The sequence below is a fragment of the Condylostylus longicornis genome, unplaced genomic scaffold (assembly GCF_029603195.1).
Source record: "Condylostylus longicornis isolate FDR11 unplaced genomic scaffold, ASM2960319v2 ptg000011l, whole genome shotgun sequence".
Taxonomy (NCBI): domain Eukaryota; kingdom Metazoa; phylum Arthropoda; class Insecta; order Diptera; family Dolichopodidae; genus Condylostylus; species Condylostylus longicornis.
This window is the reverse complement of record NW_026577980.1, coordinates 2,752,855-2,768,298: the sequence shown is the minus strand read 5'-3', so window position 1 is coordinate 2,768,298 and position 15,444 is coordinate 2,752,855. Positions and strand designations below refer to the sequence as shown.

The window sequence follows — 15,444 nt, the reverse complement described above, 5'->3', positions numbered from 1 at the left end:
TAAGAAATGTTATGTATCTAACCACCCTTGCATAATATACATAACTGTTATAAAAATGCATAAAAATCGCTCTCAACTGTAATGGAAGCACATATTTTTCGTCTTTCCCTCAAACTCCAAATATTTCTCTGCCTGAACCAAAGAATTATTTTAATCAAAATTTAAAAAACTTAAAATGAATTAAATTTATAAAAATTTTAAGTTTTAATGTAGGCCATAATAGGGCTTAATTTTATTATTGTAAGAAATTACACACATACATCTATTCAATTTTATAATGAATGTACTACATACATAAATGTGGAAATGCATATTTTGTTTGAATGAAAAAAAAAACTTATAAAAAAAGGATGATTTCTTAATGTTCATGAAAACGCTTTACTTTTTTGATTGTTCCTTTTCAACTTGACCTTGCCCACGGACATTTAGATGAGCTGGTCCAACTTGCTGAATTTGAATTATTCTTTCTTTAGTGTTATCAACTGGTGGAGATGCTTTTATAGTTAATACACCATCTGATGACAATGTAGAAATAACATCATTCGTATTGTATCCATCTGGAAGACTATATTTTCTCACAAAATGTCTTGAAATGTATCCATGTTCGTCAATACGTTCATCATGTTTTCCCTCGATTACAATTTGATTGTCTTTAGTTTTTACAGTTATTTCATTTGGTTTAAATTGTTTAACATCCAAATGAGCTGAAAATCCATCTTTGCCAATTACAGCTGCTGCTTCTCCAGCTGGTGTTAATTGTTTTTTTAACTCGGCATTCAATAAATTCGGTATTTCAGCTAAAGCTTGAATTTCAGTTGGTGTAATTCCTAATCCAAAATGATCCCAATCACGATGATGTCGGTGACGATGAGTATGACGGCGTAATTCCCATGGATCATGAAAATCAAGTAATGATGGAATTAGAGCCATTTTAATTTTTTTTTTTTGTCTCGTTATATATAAAATTTCCTCAAGAAATTATTAATAAATTAAGTTTTTGATATAACAACGGTTACTAAACAATTACCGGCATATTCCTATTTTCACCACTTATATAGACAAAAATTTCTTCAAAAGATTTTTTTTGTTGTTTTTGTTATCTCTCCAAATTATAATCAATTTGTTGTCGATTCGATATACTCACGAATAAAAGTTACCATGTTCTGAAAATTTTGGATGCCAAATTTCCAAACACAAATTCGCCAAATCTAAACTTTTTAAATTAAAAGCAATCTTAAAAATTAGCAAAAACATCATATAGTTTTATACGTTTTTTTGTTGAGTAATTTTTGCTGCTGAACTTTTATGTTTTGATGCACAACTGGTGGCAGCAAAATCATTTTTTGTATGAGAAATATCATAGCATGCGGGCATTTTTTGTTTTTACGTCAGCGAGGAAAAATTTACAGATTTGTTTAAATTGGTCTAAATGTTTCATTAATAATTGGCTGAAATAGGATGTGATATAAAGATAAACAGGTCAATTTAGAAGTAAATAAAATGTATGTTGATAGTTTGAAAATGATAACCGGGAGGACGAATATTTATTAATATATAAACGGGTTTTGTTAATAATGGCAGTGGTCAAAAATGTAGAATGATGTTTACACAATAAAGATATTTTGACAGTTTCTAAATACATCAAATAACATACATTTCATCTACTCTTAGCCATAAAAATAAAATTAAATTTTTTGTTCAATTAGAAATTTGACAAATTTGTACTCATACTAAAAAATTACAATACAACCTCATACAAAAACGTATTTACTTTTCTCTAAATAATGACTTGATCGAAGATGAAGAGTGAAACGTAATATTCAAATTCACATACAACACTGATTTTTGAATTTTAGGCTAATGTCATTGCTCAAAACGTCAAATGGTATCTAAAAATTTTTTTTATAGAAAGTGAAAAAGTTTAAGATTTAAGAAAAGATATTATTAAATACCTATAACATAAAACAAAGAAATTTCAGAAAATTTATTAAAATTGCTTATAATTGATTATTTACTTTATTAATGTTACTTTTCTTTTGCTCCGCAACCAAAAAAATATTTTCATTGTATAATTTTATATGATGTATTTGTAGAAAAATATGGTAGATATGGACGCAAGCAGTTCGGTCAGTGGATTGAAGCATCCAATTGACAATAATATAAATACCCAAGAAAGTGATAATAAAGTAATAAAAAACGGTGGTATAAGAATTTGTGTCGAGCCCGAGGAAGGACAAATTATAGAAGATGTTGAATTCGAAGATATTTCTTCAGATGAAGATCCACTATTTACGGAAGCTGATGAGCTTTCAATGCGAAAACGTATTGAAGAACTAGAATTACGAAACGCTGAATTAGAAAAAATTGCTGTTATATCTGTGATAAATAACTACGGTATGTGCAAAGCTTTCAGGTAAAAAGCATATTAAGTATTTTGATATTTTTATATAAGATTTTAATTATAATATAAGTTAATTTTTGCACAAAACTAGAGATCAACTTATTCAAATTGCAAACATACTGATACAAAATATTCGCTTAATTAATGACCCACACATACTAAATTTTACAACATAAAGTTTTGTTTAGACCAGGCATGGGGAACCTGCGGCCTTAAGGCCGCATGCGGCCTTTTAACTGTTTTTTAGTGGCCTTTGTCCTTAAAAAAATTTATTTCTTATATTTCTTAAAAATTAAAATTTTGCTGCCAAATTTTCGAAAACAAATCAAACATTTAGAAAAATAAACCGTGCACATAAACTTTCAAATTTGAAAACTAAAAATTGGAAAATTCAAAGCCATGAAATTTCTAACAACGTTTGAATTCAAAATTTACATACATATTTGTTTGAAAACAAACCCATATTAATATTTGAATCCTATGTCCGGGCTTCTTTCAGAATAATTGTATGCCACGCTAGTAAACTTTTTCAATAATTTTCAATCACAGCAAAGTCATTGAAATAATGAACCATATTATTTTATTAATAATGTACATACTTACTTATCTATTTTTATTTATGAAATAAACTGTTTTATGTTATTTTTTATATTCTGACATAATTTTGTTTTCATCAACCTACACAAAGCAAAAATTTATAACCTTTGGACTTTTTTTAAACTTTGCGGCATGATTGACTTTGCATTGACTAAAATTTGGCCTTATATAGAGAAAAGGTTCCCCATCCCTGGTTTAGACTGTAATGACTTTGATAATAAAAATCAATTAAAATGTATTGTGGTGTATTTAAAAGAATCCTAAAAATGAAGAGAACAAAATATCATGATAATTGTTGTTTTTACATTATTCTTTTGTTTCAAAATAGAGCCGTTTCCTTACGTGTGCACAGCTATTCATTGTTCATTTTGTAAATCAACTATAAATTTTTTCTTATATTTTGTTAATTTGCTATATTTTGTTTTTTGGACTATTGTAAAAAAAATTAATTTCTATGTTTTATACAAAATAAAAATAAAAAGAATTATTTTATTTTAAAGATTTAGGAAGTAATAAAATTGTGCCTCAATCAGAGAATCAACCTTTGGATATTATTGAACTATCTGATTATGAATACCCTGAATATGCTTCCAATGATGTCAGCTCAGCATTTATGCCATACGATTCCAAGTACAATGTACTGAAAAACTATTATAAAAAATTTCCAAAAACTGACTCAGGTTTTCAAAATAGTGTCGCTAAATCTTACCACAGATCAAGAAAAAGACGAAGAAGAGCTCATTCATCAGATAATAAAAATGTTGATGAAAATAGATCTGCCAGATTATCTAGAGTTAAAAAACGGAGGAAAAGATCTCATAGCCCTTTATTAGATTTTTCTCCGGTAAGAATAAAATCGACTAAGCATCATCAAAGTCGATCAAAGCGGTCAAAACGAAAACGTCGTCTAAAAAATCAACATTATGGATCAGTATCACACGATTCTGATTCTGGAAAATCAGATACGTATGAGCTGGATCGGGAGGAACTAAGAAAAGCTATAAAAAGAAACAGTGAAACAATGCACAAAGGAAATTTTCAGAATATTGTTGGCAATATCAAAGACCAAATTATTGTAGATGACGATGTAATAGAAGTAGAAAATGATAATGAAGTTGAAATTATCAACTCAAAATCTAAAGATGAGAACGCAGAAAGGAATAATACAGTTGCTAGTGATGACTCAGATTCTTTAGAAGAACAAACTCTTAGATTAATTGCTTTAAAATCGGCTATAGTTAAGAAACATTTGGATCGTAAAAAGCGTAGAGAAATTGATGAAAAAAAACCGTATTCACCATCGGATTTTGATTATTGGTGTAGTGGAATAAATATAGAAAATTCTCCAAAGGATTTCGATGAATTAGAATGTTTTGATTCTAATAATATCAGTCCCCCAGAATCGCCAATTAATATATCAGATGAAGATAATGTAAAATCAGTTGATATTGACCTAATAAATATAGATACTGATTCAGAAGAACCGAAATTTTTAAATTCTCCTAAAATGGATTTGTCAAGTATTGATCTATTGAAAAAACTAGCGCCTCCACCACCCCAAATTACAATAATATCTCCGACACCTATTAGATTAAAGGAAAAATGTTTAGAAGAAACAAATAAGGGAGATGAATCTAAACTGATTATTTCCACAAAAAATTCTTCGCCAGATGATTTATCTGATGAAGAAGAGCTTGCTTTACGAGCTTTACTCTTGTCAACCATGAATTCTCCAAAAGTTAATAACATTTCTATAAAAAAAACTATTTTAACTGATAATTCGCAAAATACGACTATTAATAAGAATAACGAGTCACTTTGCAAAAGTACAAAACAAGACAAAATTGAAAATTTACAGGTTACGTTAAATGATGAAAGAAAAGAAGATCAGGATATGAACTCATATGAAATCGTATCACTGAAGGCCAAAAATGCAAATAAAACAGAATCATTACTCAAAGAAGCTGTTAAGCGATTAAAGACAAGTACACTTAATGATTTATCAGAAAATGACCAAATTTTCGAAACAAACTCCGTTATTAGTCAAAATAAGACTGACAGATTCTTAAATTATTCTGTACCTGATAGTAGAAATAGCTTTAAAGAAATTCAAACTTCTTCAGGACCACAAGTATCTATTGAAGGGTCTGACACTTTGAAATCTGAAGAACTACTTATAGAATCTCGTAGAAAATTAAATAGATTTATAAAATGTCTTGAACAAGAAAAAACGGGGACTTCTGATTATGATAAAGCACAAAGTTCTGAAGATCTAAGTGATGTAGATGATACGGAACAAAAAACAAAAATCAGTGACACTAGAGAAATTGCTGAAAATCTAACATCTAAATCCTGTATTGAAACTCTCCAACAAATTATTGAACTGAACTATGAAAAATTAGTTAGAATAAGCCCAGAAAATGGATTAAATACTGAAAACGAAGAAAGTATATGCAATTATAATGAATTAAAGAAACAAAGTTCAGAGGAACATAATGAAGGGAACAATCAAAAGGAAGAAACTTTTAATGTACAAGGCTCAAAAGAGCACAAATTTGAAAATAATGTTGTGGATGATGAAAATATAAATGCTCAAATTAATTTTACGGATACCTCGGAAAAAAGTACAACAAAAAATATTGATAAATTAGCGGAAAATTTCATGCAAGATACAGTGGATACATCTTTAGAAATAACAAAAAAAATTGAATCACTCCAGAAATTATCGGATTCTATTGAACAAACTACAAAAATAACTGCCAAAGCCAAAGCATCACTTGATGTAAGTAAACCGAAGCCAGTAAATATTAACCTAGTACAAAGTAGAAAAATTGTAAAAATTAATAAAATAATTAATCAACCGTCGCAAAAAGGCCATAATATTTCTACTCAAAGTAGTAACTTAAATAAATTAGTTAAGTTGAACTCAAAGCAAGTTGTTTCGCGAAAAAGTCCTCCAAATATTAATGAAGCTAGTATAATTTCAAACCGAGTGTCCAAAATTAACAAAACGACGGGTAAATTAATAATAACTGTTGGAGTAACATCGTCATCAGAAGATGATGATTACCTTTTTGATCCAAATGAAAAATCAAACAAAAATATAGACTCCAATTATGATGATAATGCTAGTCCAATGAGTTTTCAAATGGATAGTCCATGTTACTCACCATATCCAGCTGTATCAATCTCAGAAATGAAATTTAATGAAGTAGCGGAAAATATGGAAGCTGAAAAGAGTTTAAAAGAGAATTTAAATGAAGAAAATAAACTTATTGTCAAATCAACAAACGATGTTTTCCAAGCAAAATTAGACAAATTTTTGAAGAATGCCAGAACTCAAGTAGAACTTGGAAAAAAAGCTGAACAAACAAGTCAAAACTTATCAGAACCAAAGACTCCTATGTCAAAATTAAATCCTACAAATACAGTATCTGTCACCCCAATAGTGAGTTGAAATTCTTTTTTAATGTTTGTGCTAATAACAAGTTATTTTTATGTTTGTAATATTACAAAAATATTTTTAATTTGTGTATTTTATAAATTTTATGTTTCCAGGCTGTAAGACATTTACCAGAATCGTCCCAATTGGAATACAGAATGCTGATAAATCGTATGAAAATATTAGAACGTCAAAAGCTTATTAAACAACAACCTTTAAGTGAACCGACTGCAATTAGTGATTCAAATGTTGATGCTGTTCAAAATATGACCGAAAGTAATACGGAAATGAACAATTCTGAAAATGTCGACAAAAAAGTGGAATCTGATTCCAATTTAAATGTTCCTCTTGATAAGGGACCAAAAATAGCCAAGAATGAAACTTCAACTGTTGTTGATGAAATTGATATACAATCTAATTCAATTACTCCAGAAAATTTTGAGCAAAGTAATGTTATCGTAGATAGAAACGATAAGACAAAACAAAATTTAGATTTAATAAAAAAATATGAAATCGCTCACGACAAAAATAGGTACTTCCTCTTTTCATTATTTAAATACACATTAAAATTTTATTTTTATAATTATTTAAATATTTTCACGTTACCAGCACTTTAATACTTGAAAACTTGAATAGGGCATTAAAGTTCGTCAAAATGGGTAAAGAGGTCAAGACAAGAAAAGTGTTGCTCGAATCGAAATTAGAAAAACTGAAAGCTGAATTAAAATTGTGTGAGACAGATCTTAAACTACAAAATCAAAAAATTGCCAAAATTTATCCTGCCATTTCAAAATCTTATGAAACAATAGTACACTTAAAGTCCCGGAGAATAAAACTAAGTAAAATTTCCAAACAGTTGGGCAAATCTTTGAACGATAATACGCCTGTGTGAGTTAAATTTTTAATTATTTTTCACAATAAAACTACATACATATACTCGTAATGTACAGATAAATTTTAAAATTTGAAATTATTTACTCTTTATTTTGTTTAATTCATTTTTTCAAATTTGATTGCAAAGTTTTTTTTTAAATGTAAAAAAACTCAGATTCTGCATGTTGTTATCTTATTTTATGTTAAAATAAGTTAATTAAACTTAAATGTGATTTCAGATTAAAAGAAGGATTAAGTGTAGAGATTCAGAATAAATTCAAACATCTTTCAAATGAAATTAATCACTTGAAAAATTTGAAAATTAGTGATATTGAAAATTACCAAAAAGAATCACAACAAGATATAAACAATGCAAGAAAAGTTAGTCAGTGTAAAGAATCGGAATTTGAAATTGAAGAAAGTGGCACTGAGAAACATAATTCTGATATTGAAAAAAAAAATGAGATCACAAATATCAACAAAGAGATTAATCAAAAAGATGTCTGCAAAGACAAATTTACGGAAAATATTGACCAAACAATCAACAAAAATCATTTCGAAAGTACAAATAATAAAACAGAACCTACTTCAGATTCTAAAGATGTACAATTAAACCAGGTTGAAAGTTGATTTTTAAATATATTGATTTTCAATTACGAATATTATATTAATTTATCTTAACTCTTTTTAAATGAGTTTTAGGAAGAGCCAATATTTGATGAACCACCTATATTTAATGTATTAACAGAAGGTCCTAAAGATACAAAAGATGAAAATTTCGAATATATTTCACCCCTTGAATTTCTTAATGAAAGGTGATTAAAAATATTATAGACATTTGATAATTCTTTTATTTTCAGAAATGAATTAAAAAATCAATTTTTCATTTTTCATGATAGAGAAAGTTCTAGCAGCAATTTTAGAATTAATCCAAATGAAATTATATGTCCATTTCAATTAATGGGTCAATGTGATGATAAAGATTGTAAATATAATCATTTAAGTATAGACGGTACATCTGAACAATCAAAAAAATAGCACACACAAGAATGTGGCACACCAGCGGCATAATTATTTATTCAATTTTTCCTGGAGGGAAAAAGCATTTTTTTACTACAACAAAAGAAACTAATTTATATAAATATAATAATATAAAAAAATATTTGTAAATAAGAAAATAATATATTTTCAGAAATTGAAAAACTTTATCTACAATTATTATACAAGGATCGGATTAGAATATCATTTTAATCAACTGCATACCTTTTAAAACCAAAGAATATTTTTTTTTGAGACAACAAAATGATTCAAATGCCACAAGTATTTAAGTAACACATATTATAGAGATTACTTTGGTTTAACTACGATGACTTCATTTTATGGATAATTTTTTTTAATTTTTTTTTACCAAAACACACATTCATTGATATTCTTCAGACTTGCATTATTAGTCAGAAGACAAGGATGATGTTATGCTTTTACAATTATTTATTATTTTTTTAAGGGTAAGTTAATAATACAAAAAAGATATACATAAATAAAATAGTGAAAACGAAATCAACTAAAATTACTTCATATATTATAATAATATGATCGAAAATAAAAAGAATAAAAATAGTGAATGTGATTTAAAATATTTAAATAAGCCGATAAAAAAAAAACAAACGTGCTTTTAAATAATTAAATTAAAAAACAATAAAGCAAAGAAGAATAAAAAATACTTACACAAATTTGGAAGTTTAATAATTAAGTAGTATTAAATTTTTATTATTTTTATTTTATGCGCGTATATTTATACGTTCCTCTTAATGTTACGTTCAAATATATTTTTAATATTTCTTTTTGTTTTTACACAATTTTAAATTTTTCCTTTTTTAAACTTTATAATTTAAATTTTCTTTTTTTTTTAATTTTCTAAACAAAGTAATAATATAAGGTTGTAATAAAAGAGAAATGAAAAAAATAAAATTTAATCGAAAAAATAATTGAAAATATAATTGTTTTTATTTTAGTTTAGTTTTCTTGTGTAGGATAAGCCTTCATTGTTACAATTTTTGACTCCATGAAATTATTAGGTAGAGTATTTAGATGCTGATAAAGCTGAATCGTTTGGGCTATGACGTATTTGTATTGACAAAAATTTTTGTATTGTAACAAGTATTTTCTAATACACATGCTTCTGAATAAATATCATGGGACAATGATAGCCCAGCCGATACATTCTTATTGGCAATTGGTTTAATTTTGAATACATATATGTATGTACTATAGATTTTTAATTTAACAACTTTAAATTTAATATGTTCAAAAACTATATATAGTACAATTTCTGCAACAGAATTCTTTTTCATTTCCAAAAACTATCACATTTCGTAAGATACTAAGGACACAATATAAAAGTAAGACAATATTGTAATAATAAATAACACAATATAAAAATAGTTAGTTTATATAAATTAAGAGAAACACAAGCTTTAAAAACAACTATTTTTTATTCTAATTTGTAAGTAACGTAAATTATGTATGTTAATTAAAAGACCAGAATTGCAAATACCATATTACACATTTTGAGAATAAAAAAAAATAATTCAAGTTTTTTAACAAACTAAGTTGGAATTTAAAAAAAAAAAACTATTTTTGCTGTTCCATTCCAATTCTTTTCATAAGATCTTCATCTTGTGTAGACATTGCCGACAATTTTTTTCCTACTCTTTCATGAATTTCTAAATATTTTGCTACACATCGATCTATGCAAACGGATTCCCCTTTTCCTATAATAATTTGTAGTAAAATTGTGTATTGAAATAAATACATATTTGAAATTATAATATTATGTTTATCATAAAATGTGCAATATGAATAAAAATTTTGAAATTTATACCTAATTCTGCTTCATTATATTTTGGTGGTATACATTTCTTGTGACATGCATTTGTCATTCTACTGTATAGATCAGCCATCATTTCAATCTCCATTTCTTGCAATTTTGCCTGGTCGGCCAAACTAATTTGTTGCGCCATTTCAATTTAAAATTAAATTTTATATATTGTACTTTATTTAAAACTTTCTTTCACTTTGTTCGTAATCTCCGTAGTTTGATTTTCTCATACGATCTCTAACTTTCATACTCTCAATACGCCGCTGTTCTATAGAATTCTTCGATAGTACAAAAGCATATATCCCAGCAAAGGTAATTACTGACCTAAAAATTTATTTTATTATTTTATTCATGATTTATATGATAAATATTTTATAATATGGCATTTTTAATAAAAAAATACAAAATTTTGTAACAAGTACACTTTAGCAACATTTTATTTACACAACACCACATTGAGATTTTTAGGCTAAGAAAAAGTTTTTATCCAGATTCGAATTCATTAATATTTTTATTTTTCAGAATAAATATTACATACGTATATATTGTATATTCTTGAATAAAATCAGCTAAATTAAAGTGTAGATAAACCAAATATATTTGTAATTGGAATGTTTAATTTTGAAATTGTAGCTTAACTTAATACAATTGGTTTTTGATAATTTTTATGTAAAATTATTAGGAACATGCATACATAGGTATATTTGTTTAAAAAAATTTCCAAACATTGAAATAGTCCATATTTTTCACAATTTATACATACCAACCTATTGCAATTTTACCAAACTTTCCTAAAGGCATTCGGGAGATAAAAGAATAATTTCAAAAATTTTTAATAAAAATTTACTTATACTAAAAAAACTTTTGATTTGCTGCAGAACAAAAAAAAAATCATGTAAAAAACTATAAATTTATAACCTCAAAATTGAAGAAATTGAACTGTCAGTAAACCATTTAAGTGATGGGGAAAAAGGTTATCACATTCAAGGCCACATTTTTCGGAAAAGTATAGCAAAGTTGATTTGTTTTCGAAATTGTTCTCGGTTAATGTCTGTGGAAAAAGATAATTACATTAACTTACATTTTGTTTAATTGACAGAATGACAATAAAGTTTATCTTTTGTTATGTCTTTAAAAGGATTTCTTACCTATGTACATACATACATTTTTTTTGCAAACTAACATTTTTACTTCTAGAAACTCATATGATTTTGACATTTCATTATTTTAGCAAAATAAATGAGAATTTGAAATGAAACTACAACTACACTTGAGATTTTTTTGAAAAAATAATTGCTTTTAGGTGGGAAATTTCTTTTGTTTATAACAATTTAAAAAGATTATTATATACATTATATTATTATTAAAATAATTTAATTAAAAATCAAACTTATAAGAATTTATGTGCATAATTTTCAATTAATGATGTTTTGTAGTTAAATAAAATTATTTTGAATACTAAAACGGCAACACTTAAAATTTTTATATTTTTCTAATTTTGACATTTTGTTTTATCTTCGCTTGAAGAAAAGAAAATTTCGAATCCCATCAAAAATCAGCAGTTGGTCCGCGCTCATCACCGTGTTATTGAAACAAAAAAAAAGTTTCTTTTTGATAAAGGAATTGTACATTAGTTATTTTTTTTTCTTTCTTTCTAATAACATAAAAATTTACATTAATAGCGTTCAAAATATATATTTTATTTTAATGTACAGTCATTTTGAAATTTTAATTTCTGAATTTTTATATTTTTAAGTGTAGTGATTTTAGAGAATTAAACAATTTAAAAAATATAAAATATAAATTAAATAATTTTTATTCTTGATTTGTTATAAAAGAAAAGTATACCATACGTACATATATATGTATACATATGTATGTATAATTTTCATTATAAAAAAAGTTGATATATAATAGACGTACTTACATATATTAAAATATATAGAGACTAATATTATTGTATATATATATATATAAATATATTCATATGTTTATGTACGATACATATGTTTTATAAGAAGGTGTAATAAAAAATAAAGCAAAACAATAATTTTTTTTTTTGTTGAATAAAAAATATTTTGAAAAGAAAAGAAAAATATAATAATTGTAGTACCATTGTACTTATATACATACGAACATACATACATATTTAGTTTTCTTACAAAATTTTCGATTTTTTTTTTACTATATACTAGCTACTTATAAGTACATATAAATTTATATATATAAGCGTATTTTATTTGAATATTAAATAATATATACATACATTTTTGAATATGTTAATCGCATGTAAATGCTTGAATTTTATCGGCTCAACTGGCCATATTGATGAAAAATTTCAACAAAATCAAAGTAAAAATGATGTTGATTCTCGAGATGATCCGAATTCTTTGCAGAATTTATTGATAAATGAATTGAAAAAGCAACAAATAGGTCGGCGCATAAATTCTAATTGCTTAGAATTTCTAAGACAAGTAAGTAGAGGCATTTTTTCATATTTACATATTTCTAACTAATATTTACATAATGTGTTTGTAAATTTTTAATAAAAGGGGTTTTTGCTGAATTTTTCTTATTAAAAATAATTTTAATTTTGGTGTGTCAATATAAGTAAGTTTATTTGGAATACGAGGACTATACTTAGTTACGAGAGGAAATAGCAGTCAGCGGCAATTAATTTAAAGGAGTCAATTTTTTTTTTTTTAATTTCCTCCTTAATCTTGAACTTTTCCTTTGCATATACATATATACTCGTATATTCATATTAGTAACATTAATTTTATGTTTCTAAATTTACTTTCAACTTTAAACCTTTTCAAGGTCTTTAAAATATCATCAACAAAGCAACGTTTTTCTTTTAATACATACTCAATTTATTATGTATAAAATTATGTATTTAATAATGGAAAAATCAAAATGAAATCTAAAAATATATTTTTAGTTTGTAAATTTTGTTCTTTGTTATTTCATATTATGTACATGTAGGTATACTTTCATATATACTTTATTAGAACATGAAATGATGTACACTTTATAACATATAAAATGGTGTGTGCTGAATATAAAAAACGTATTTCGAAATCGATTTCGAAATTATTTTTCTTATGTAAATAAATATGAATATCTCGAATTCTTGTTAGAAATAAATGCAAAATTATTGATACTAGGCCGTCTTTTCTAGATATTTTGTTTAATTTTATTTTTATAAGTTAAGGAAGTAGGTAGGTACCAAACTATACAAATATTGATAAATTAGATTTTTGCATGCTCAAACATGGGTTGTATGATAATTTACTTCTTATAGGATAATAAGTACCCTTTTTAATTAAATTTACAGTCAGCCCTATTATGAATTTTATTCGTAGGTTATCTATCAACCTTATAAGTAAAAGTTTTGTGTTTATCGGCTCAGATACAAAGTTTTATTTTATTTACTTATTTTTCCAATATATTGAATTTTTATAATTTTATTACGGTATGATAATTTTTACGTTTTTCACTGTGTAATGGAATTCAAAAATATCACGTTAAAGGAAGTGTTTGCGTTTATTTTAAAATTATTTATAAATTCAAATATTTATATATATACAATGTATATATATACCTATATATGAATTATTTCCATTTAGTGTGTATGAGTATAGTTCCTATTGAATAAGTTTGGTAAAATATTATTTAAAAGGCAATAAATAATATACTTAGTGTATTTTGTATTTTTTTTTTTGGAACATCAAAGAATACTTACGTAAAAAATTATAAATTAAATTAAATATTATTTCTTAGTTTTATACACAAGTAATACAAAAATGAAATTATAGGAGGTATAGGTACCGTTATATGCTTAAGTAGGAAATAGGTATTTAGTTTTTTTTTTTTAAATAATATACTTATTGGAATCTACATACCTATCTACCTATACACAAGTAAATGTAATGTCTTAATTTCAATCAAATAATATCCCCTTATTAAATTTATTCTTCCAAAACTTTGGAGTATTTATGTTTATTTAACAATTTGTTCATTCAATTAAGGCAAGCGGCTATAATTTGGTTAAATTTTTATAATTTTATCATAAAATGTACAATATCTTTAGCATTTTAAAGAAAAAATCCTGGAATATACAGTATATTCGTTACGATCGGTTTTAAACAAATTTTCAATTAAAATTATTAATTTTTAAAATTTGCTGTGAAATATCTAATTCAGCTTGTCAAAATATTACGTGTACGTACGGTTGTGTTACAAACACAAATTAAAAATTTTTTTCACAAAATATCAAAAATTTATAAGAGAATAAAAATTTAGTTTTATCATATTAAAAAACAAAATAACTTTGTTTGAGTAGGTACCTACCTACCTACAAATATATGAGTATGTACATTGTATTGAATAGGAGCAACCCATGTAAAATAAAAATATGTGTTGATGTGCAGCTTTTTGTTATTTTCTAATATTTCTTAAATAATTATCTTATCAGGTTTTATATTATATACCTACCTAATGTAAGTATATTAAATAAAAATATTAGATACTTAATTTGTTTTTCTATTATACATATATTTTTTAATTCAACTTCTAAGTATACTTAATTTTATCTCTAAATCAGCCATTTATTTCTAACATTAATTATTATTTCATCTTAAATATATTTATTAATTTTGGTTTTTAATTAAATTACTAAAGAAAATATCTTTGGTTTCTTACATCAACTTATATGTTCATAGTTATTTACTAAAATGAAATTGTTTTTTACATAATTAACGTATACTATGTACGTATTAAGTATATTATATAACTAGATACATTATATTTACTAAATACATTTTTCTACTTATACTAGTATGTATTTACTTAAATATATGCATAAATAATTGTACTTTATTATAATAATAGTCTTTTACAATGTAGACTCTTACTATGTATACATACCTAACAGTTACATTAATAAATGAGGAAGAGAAAATTAAATACTTAGCAGATAAATGGCTACCGGCTGACAAAAATAAAATTTCAGTTAAATTAATGCAAAAAAAAACTATAAATTAATATTCAATATCTTAATAATATTGTGTTAAAGAAACTAGTTGACCATCTATTGATTAATCAAATTGATCCATATAAAAGGAAAATTATGACATATTTGTCCAGTTCATGTGATAAAATCAATTTCTGCCTTTTTAAAACTTCAATTATATATTTTAATTTTTAACCTATACCTATATTGTGTTAGTCGCATCTCTTGACATGACGAGT

At 25.2% G+C, this 15,444-nt stretch overlaps 5 protein-coding genes across 6 annotated transcripts in view; 2 read left to right on the top strand and 3 right to left on the bottom strand.

Moving 5' to 3' along the window:
* Positions 1-195: 195 nt before the first annotated feature.
* On the bottom strand, positions 196-1,021 carry LOC129619207 (heat shock protein 27-like). The gene has a single exon (XM_055534344.1). The coding sequence runs from the start codon at positions 928-930 to the stop codon at positions 379-381; it is 552 nt and encodes a 183-aa protein (XP_055390319.1). The 5' UTR covers positions 931-1,021; the 3' UTR covers positions 196-378.
* An 880-nt stretch (positions 1,022-1,901) lies between these two features.
* On the top strand, positions 1,902-9,114 carry LOC129619258 (uncharacterized). Of its 2 annotated transcripts, none has more exons than XM_055534420.1 (7): positions 1,902-2,394; positions 3,499-6,446; positions 6,557-6,972; positions 7,050-7,328; positions 7,553-7,931; positions 8,016-8,128; positions 8,213-9,114. In XM_055534420.1, exons 1-7 carry the CDS (start codon positions 2,100-2,102, stop codon positions 8,349-8,351), a joined length of 4,569 nt encoding a protein of 1,522 aa, XP_055390395.1. In that variant the 5' UTR covers positions 1,902-2,099; the 3' UTR covers positions 8,352-9,114. The 2 variants fall into 2 exon arrangements, with proteins under 2 accessions (XP_055390395.1, XP_055390396.1); XM_055534421.1 differs by having other exon boundaries at positions 2,300-2,413.
* Positions 9,115-9,786: 672 nt separating this feature from the next.
* On the bottom strand, positions 9,787-10,333 carry LOC129619286 (mitochondrial import inner membrane translocase subunit Tim10). The gene is made up of 2 exons (XM_055534467.1): positions 10,195-10,333; positions 9,787-10,084 (listed from the first exon to the last, which is right to left on the bottom strand). The coding sequence occupies exons 1-2, from the start codon at positions 10,331-10,333 to the stop codon at positions 9,945-9,947; spliced, it is 279 nt and encodes a 92-aa protein (XP_055390442.1). The 3' UTR covers positions 9,787-9,944.
* On the bottom strand, positions 10,194-11,094 carry LOC129619287 (uncharacterized). Its single transcript, XM_055534468.1, has 2 exons — positions 10,955-11,094; positions 10,194-10,515 (listed from the first exon to the last, which is right to left on the bottom strand). The coding sequence occupies exons 1-2, from the start codon at positions 10,990-10,992 to the stop codon at positions 10,371-10,373; spliced, it is 183 nt and encodes a 60-aa protein (XP_055390443.1). The 5' UTR covers positions 10,993-11,094; the 3' UTR covers positions 10,194-10,370.
* Positions 11,095-12,284: 1,190 nt separating this feature from the next.
* LOC129619259 (protein kinase 4) overlaps positions 12,285-15,444 on the top strand; it is a 37,361-nt gene continuing 34,201 nt past the window's right edge. Inside the window, exon 1 of the mRNA XM_055534422.1 lies at positions 12,285-12,665. Within this exon, the coding sequence (XP_055390397.1) occupies positions 12,468-12,665 (198 nt within the window). The 5' untranslated portion in view covers positions 12,285-12,467. The remainder of the gene's footprint in view (positions 12,666-15,444) is intronic.

Bases quoted from the DNA above. Each gene is read 5' to 3' on its own strand.
- LOC129619207 (XM_055534344.1), bottom strand. From the start codon at position 930: ATGGCTCTAATTCCATCATTACTTGATTTTCATGATCCATGGGAATTA.
- LOC129619258 (XM_055534420.1), top strand. From the start codon at position 2,100: ATGGTAGATATGGACGCAAGCAGTTCGGTCAGTGGATTGAAGCATCCA. The intron at 2,395-3,498 runs GTATGTGCAAAG...TTTATTTTAAAG, and splicing joins ATCTGTGATAAATAACTACG to ATTTAGGAAGTAATAAAATT. The intron at 6,973-7,049 runs GTACTTCCTCTT...TCACGTTACCAG, and splicing joins ATCGCTCACGACAAAAATAG to CACTTTAATACTTGAAAACT.
- LOC129619286 (XM_055534467.1), bottom strand. From the start codon at position 10,333: ATGGCGCAACAAATTAGTTTGGCCGACCAGGCAAAATTGCAAGAAATG. The intron at 10,085-10,194 runs GTATAAATTTCA...AAATTATTATAG, and splicing joins ATATAATGAAGCAGAATTAG to GAAAAGGGGAATCCGTTTGC.
- LOC129619287 (XM_055534468.1), bottom strand. From the start codon at position 10,992: ATGCCTTTAGGAAAGTTTGGTAAAATTGCAATAGGTTG. The intron at 10,516-10,954 runs GTATGTATAAAT...ATAAATTTTTAG, and splicing joins GGTAAAATTGCAATAGGTTG to GTCAGTAATTACCTTTGCTG.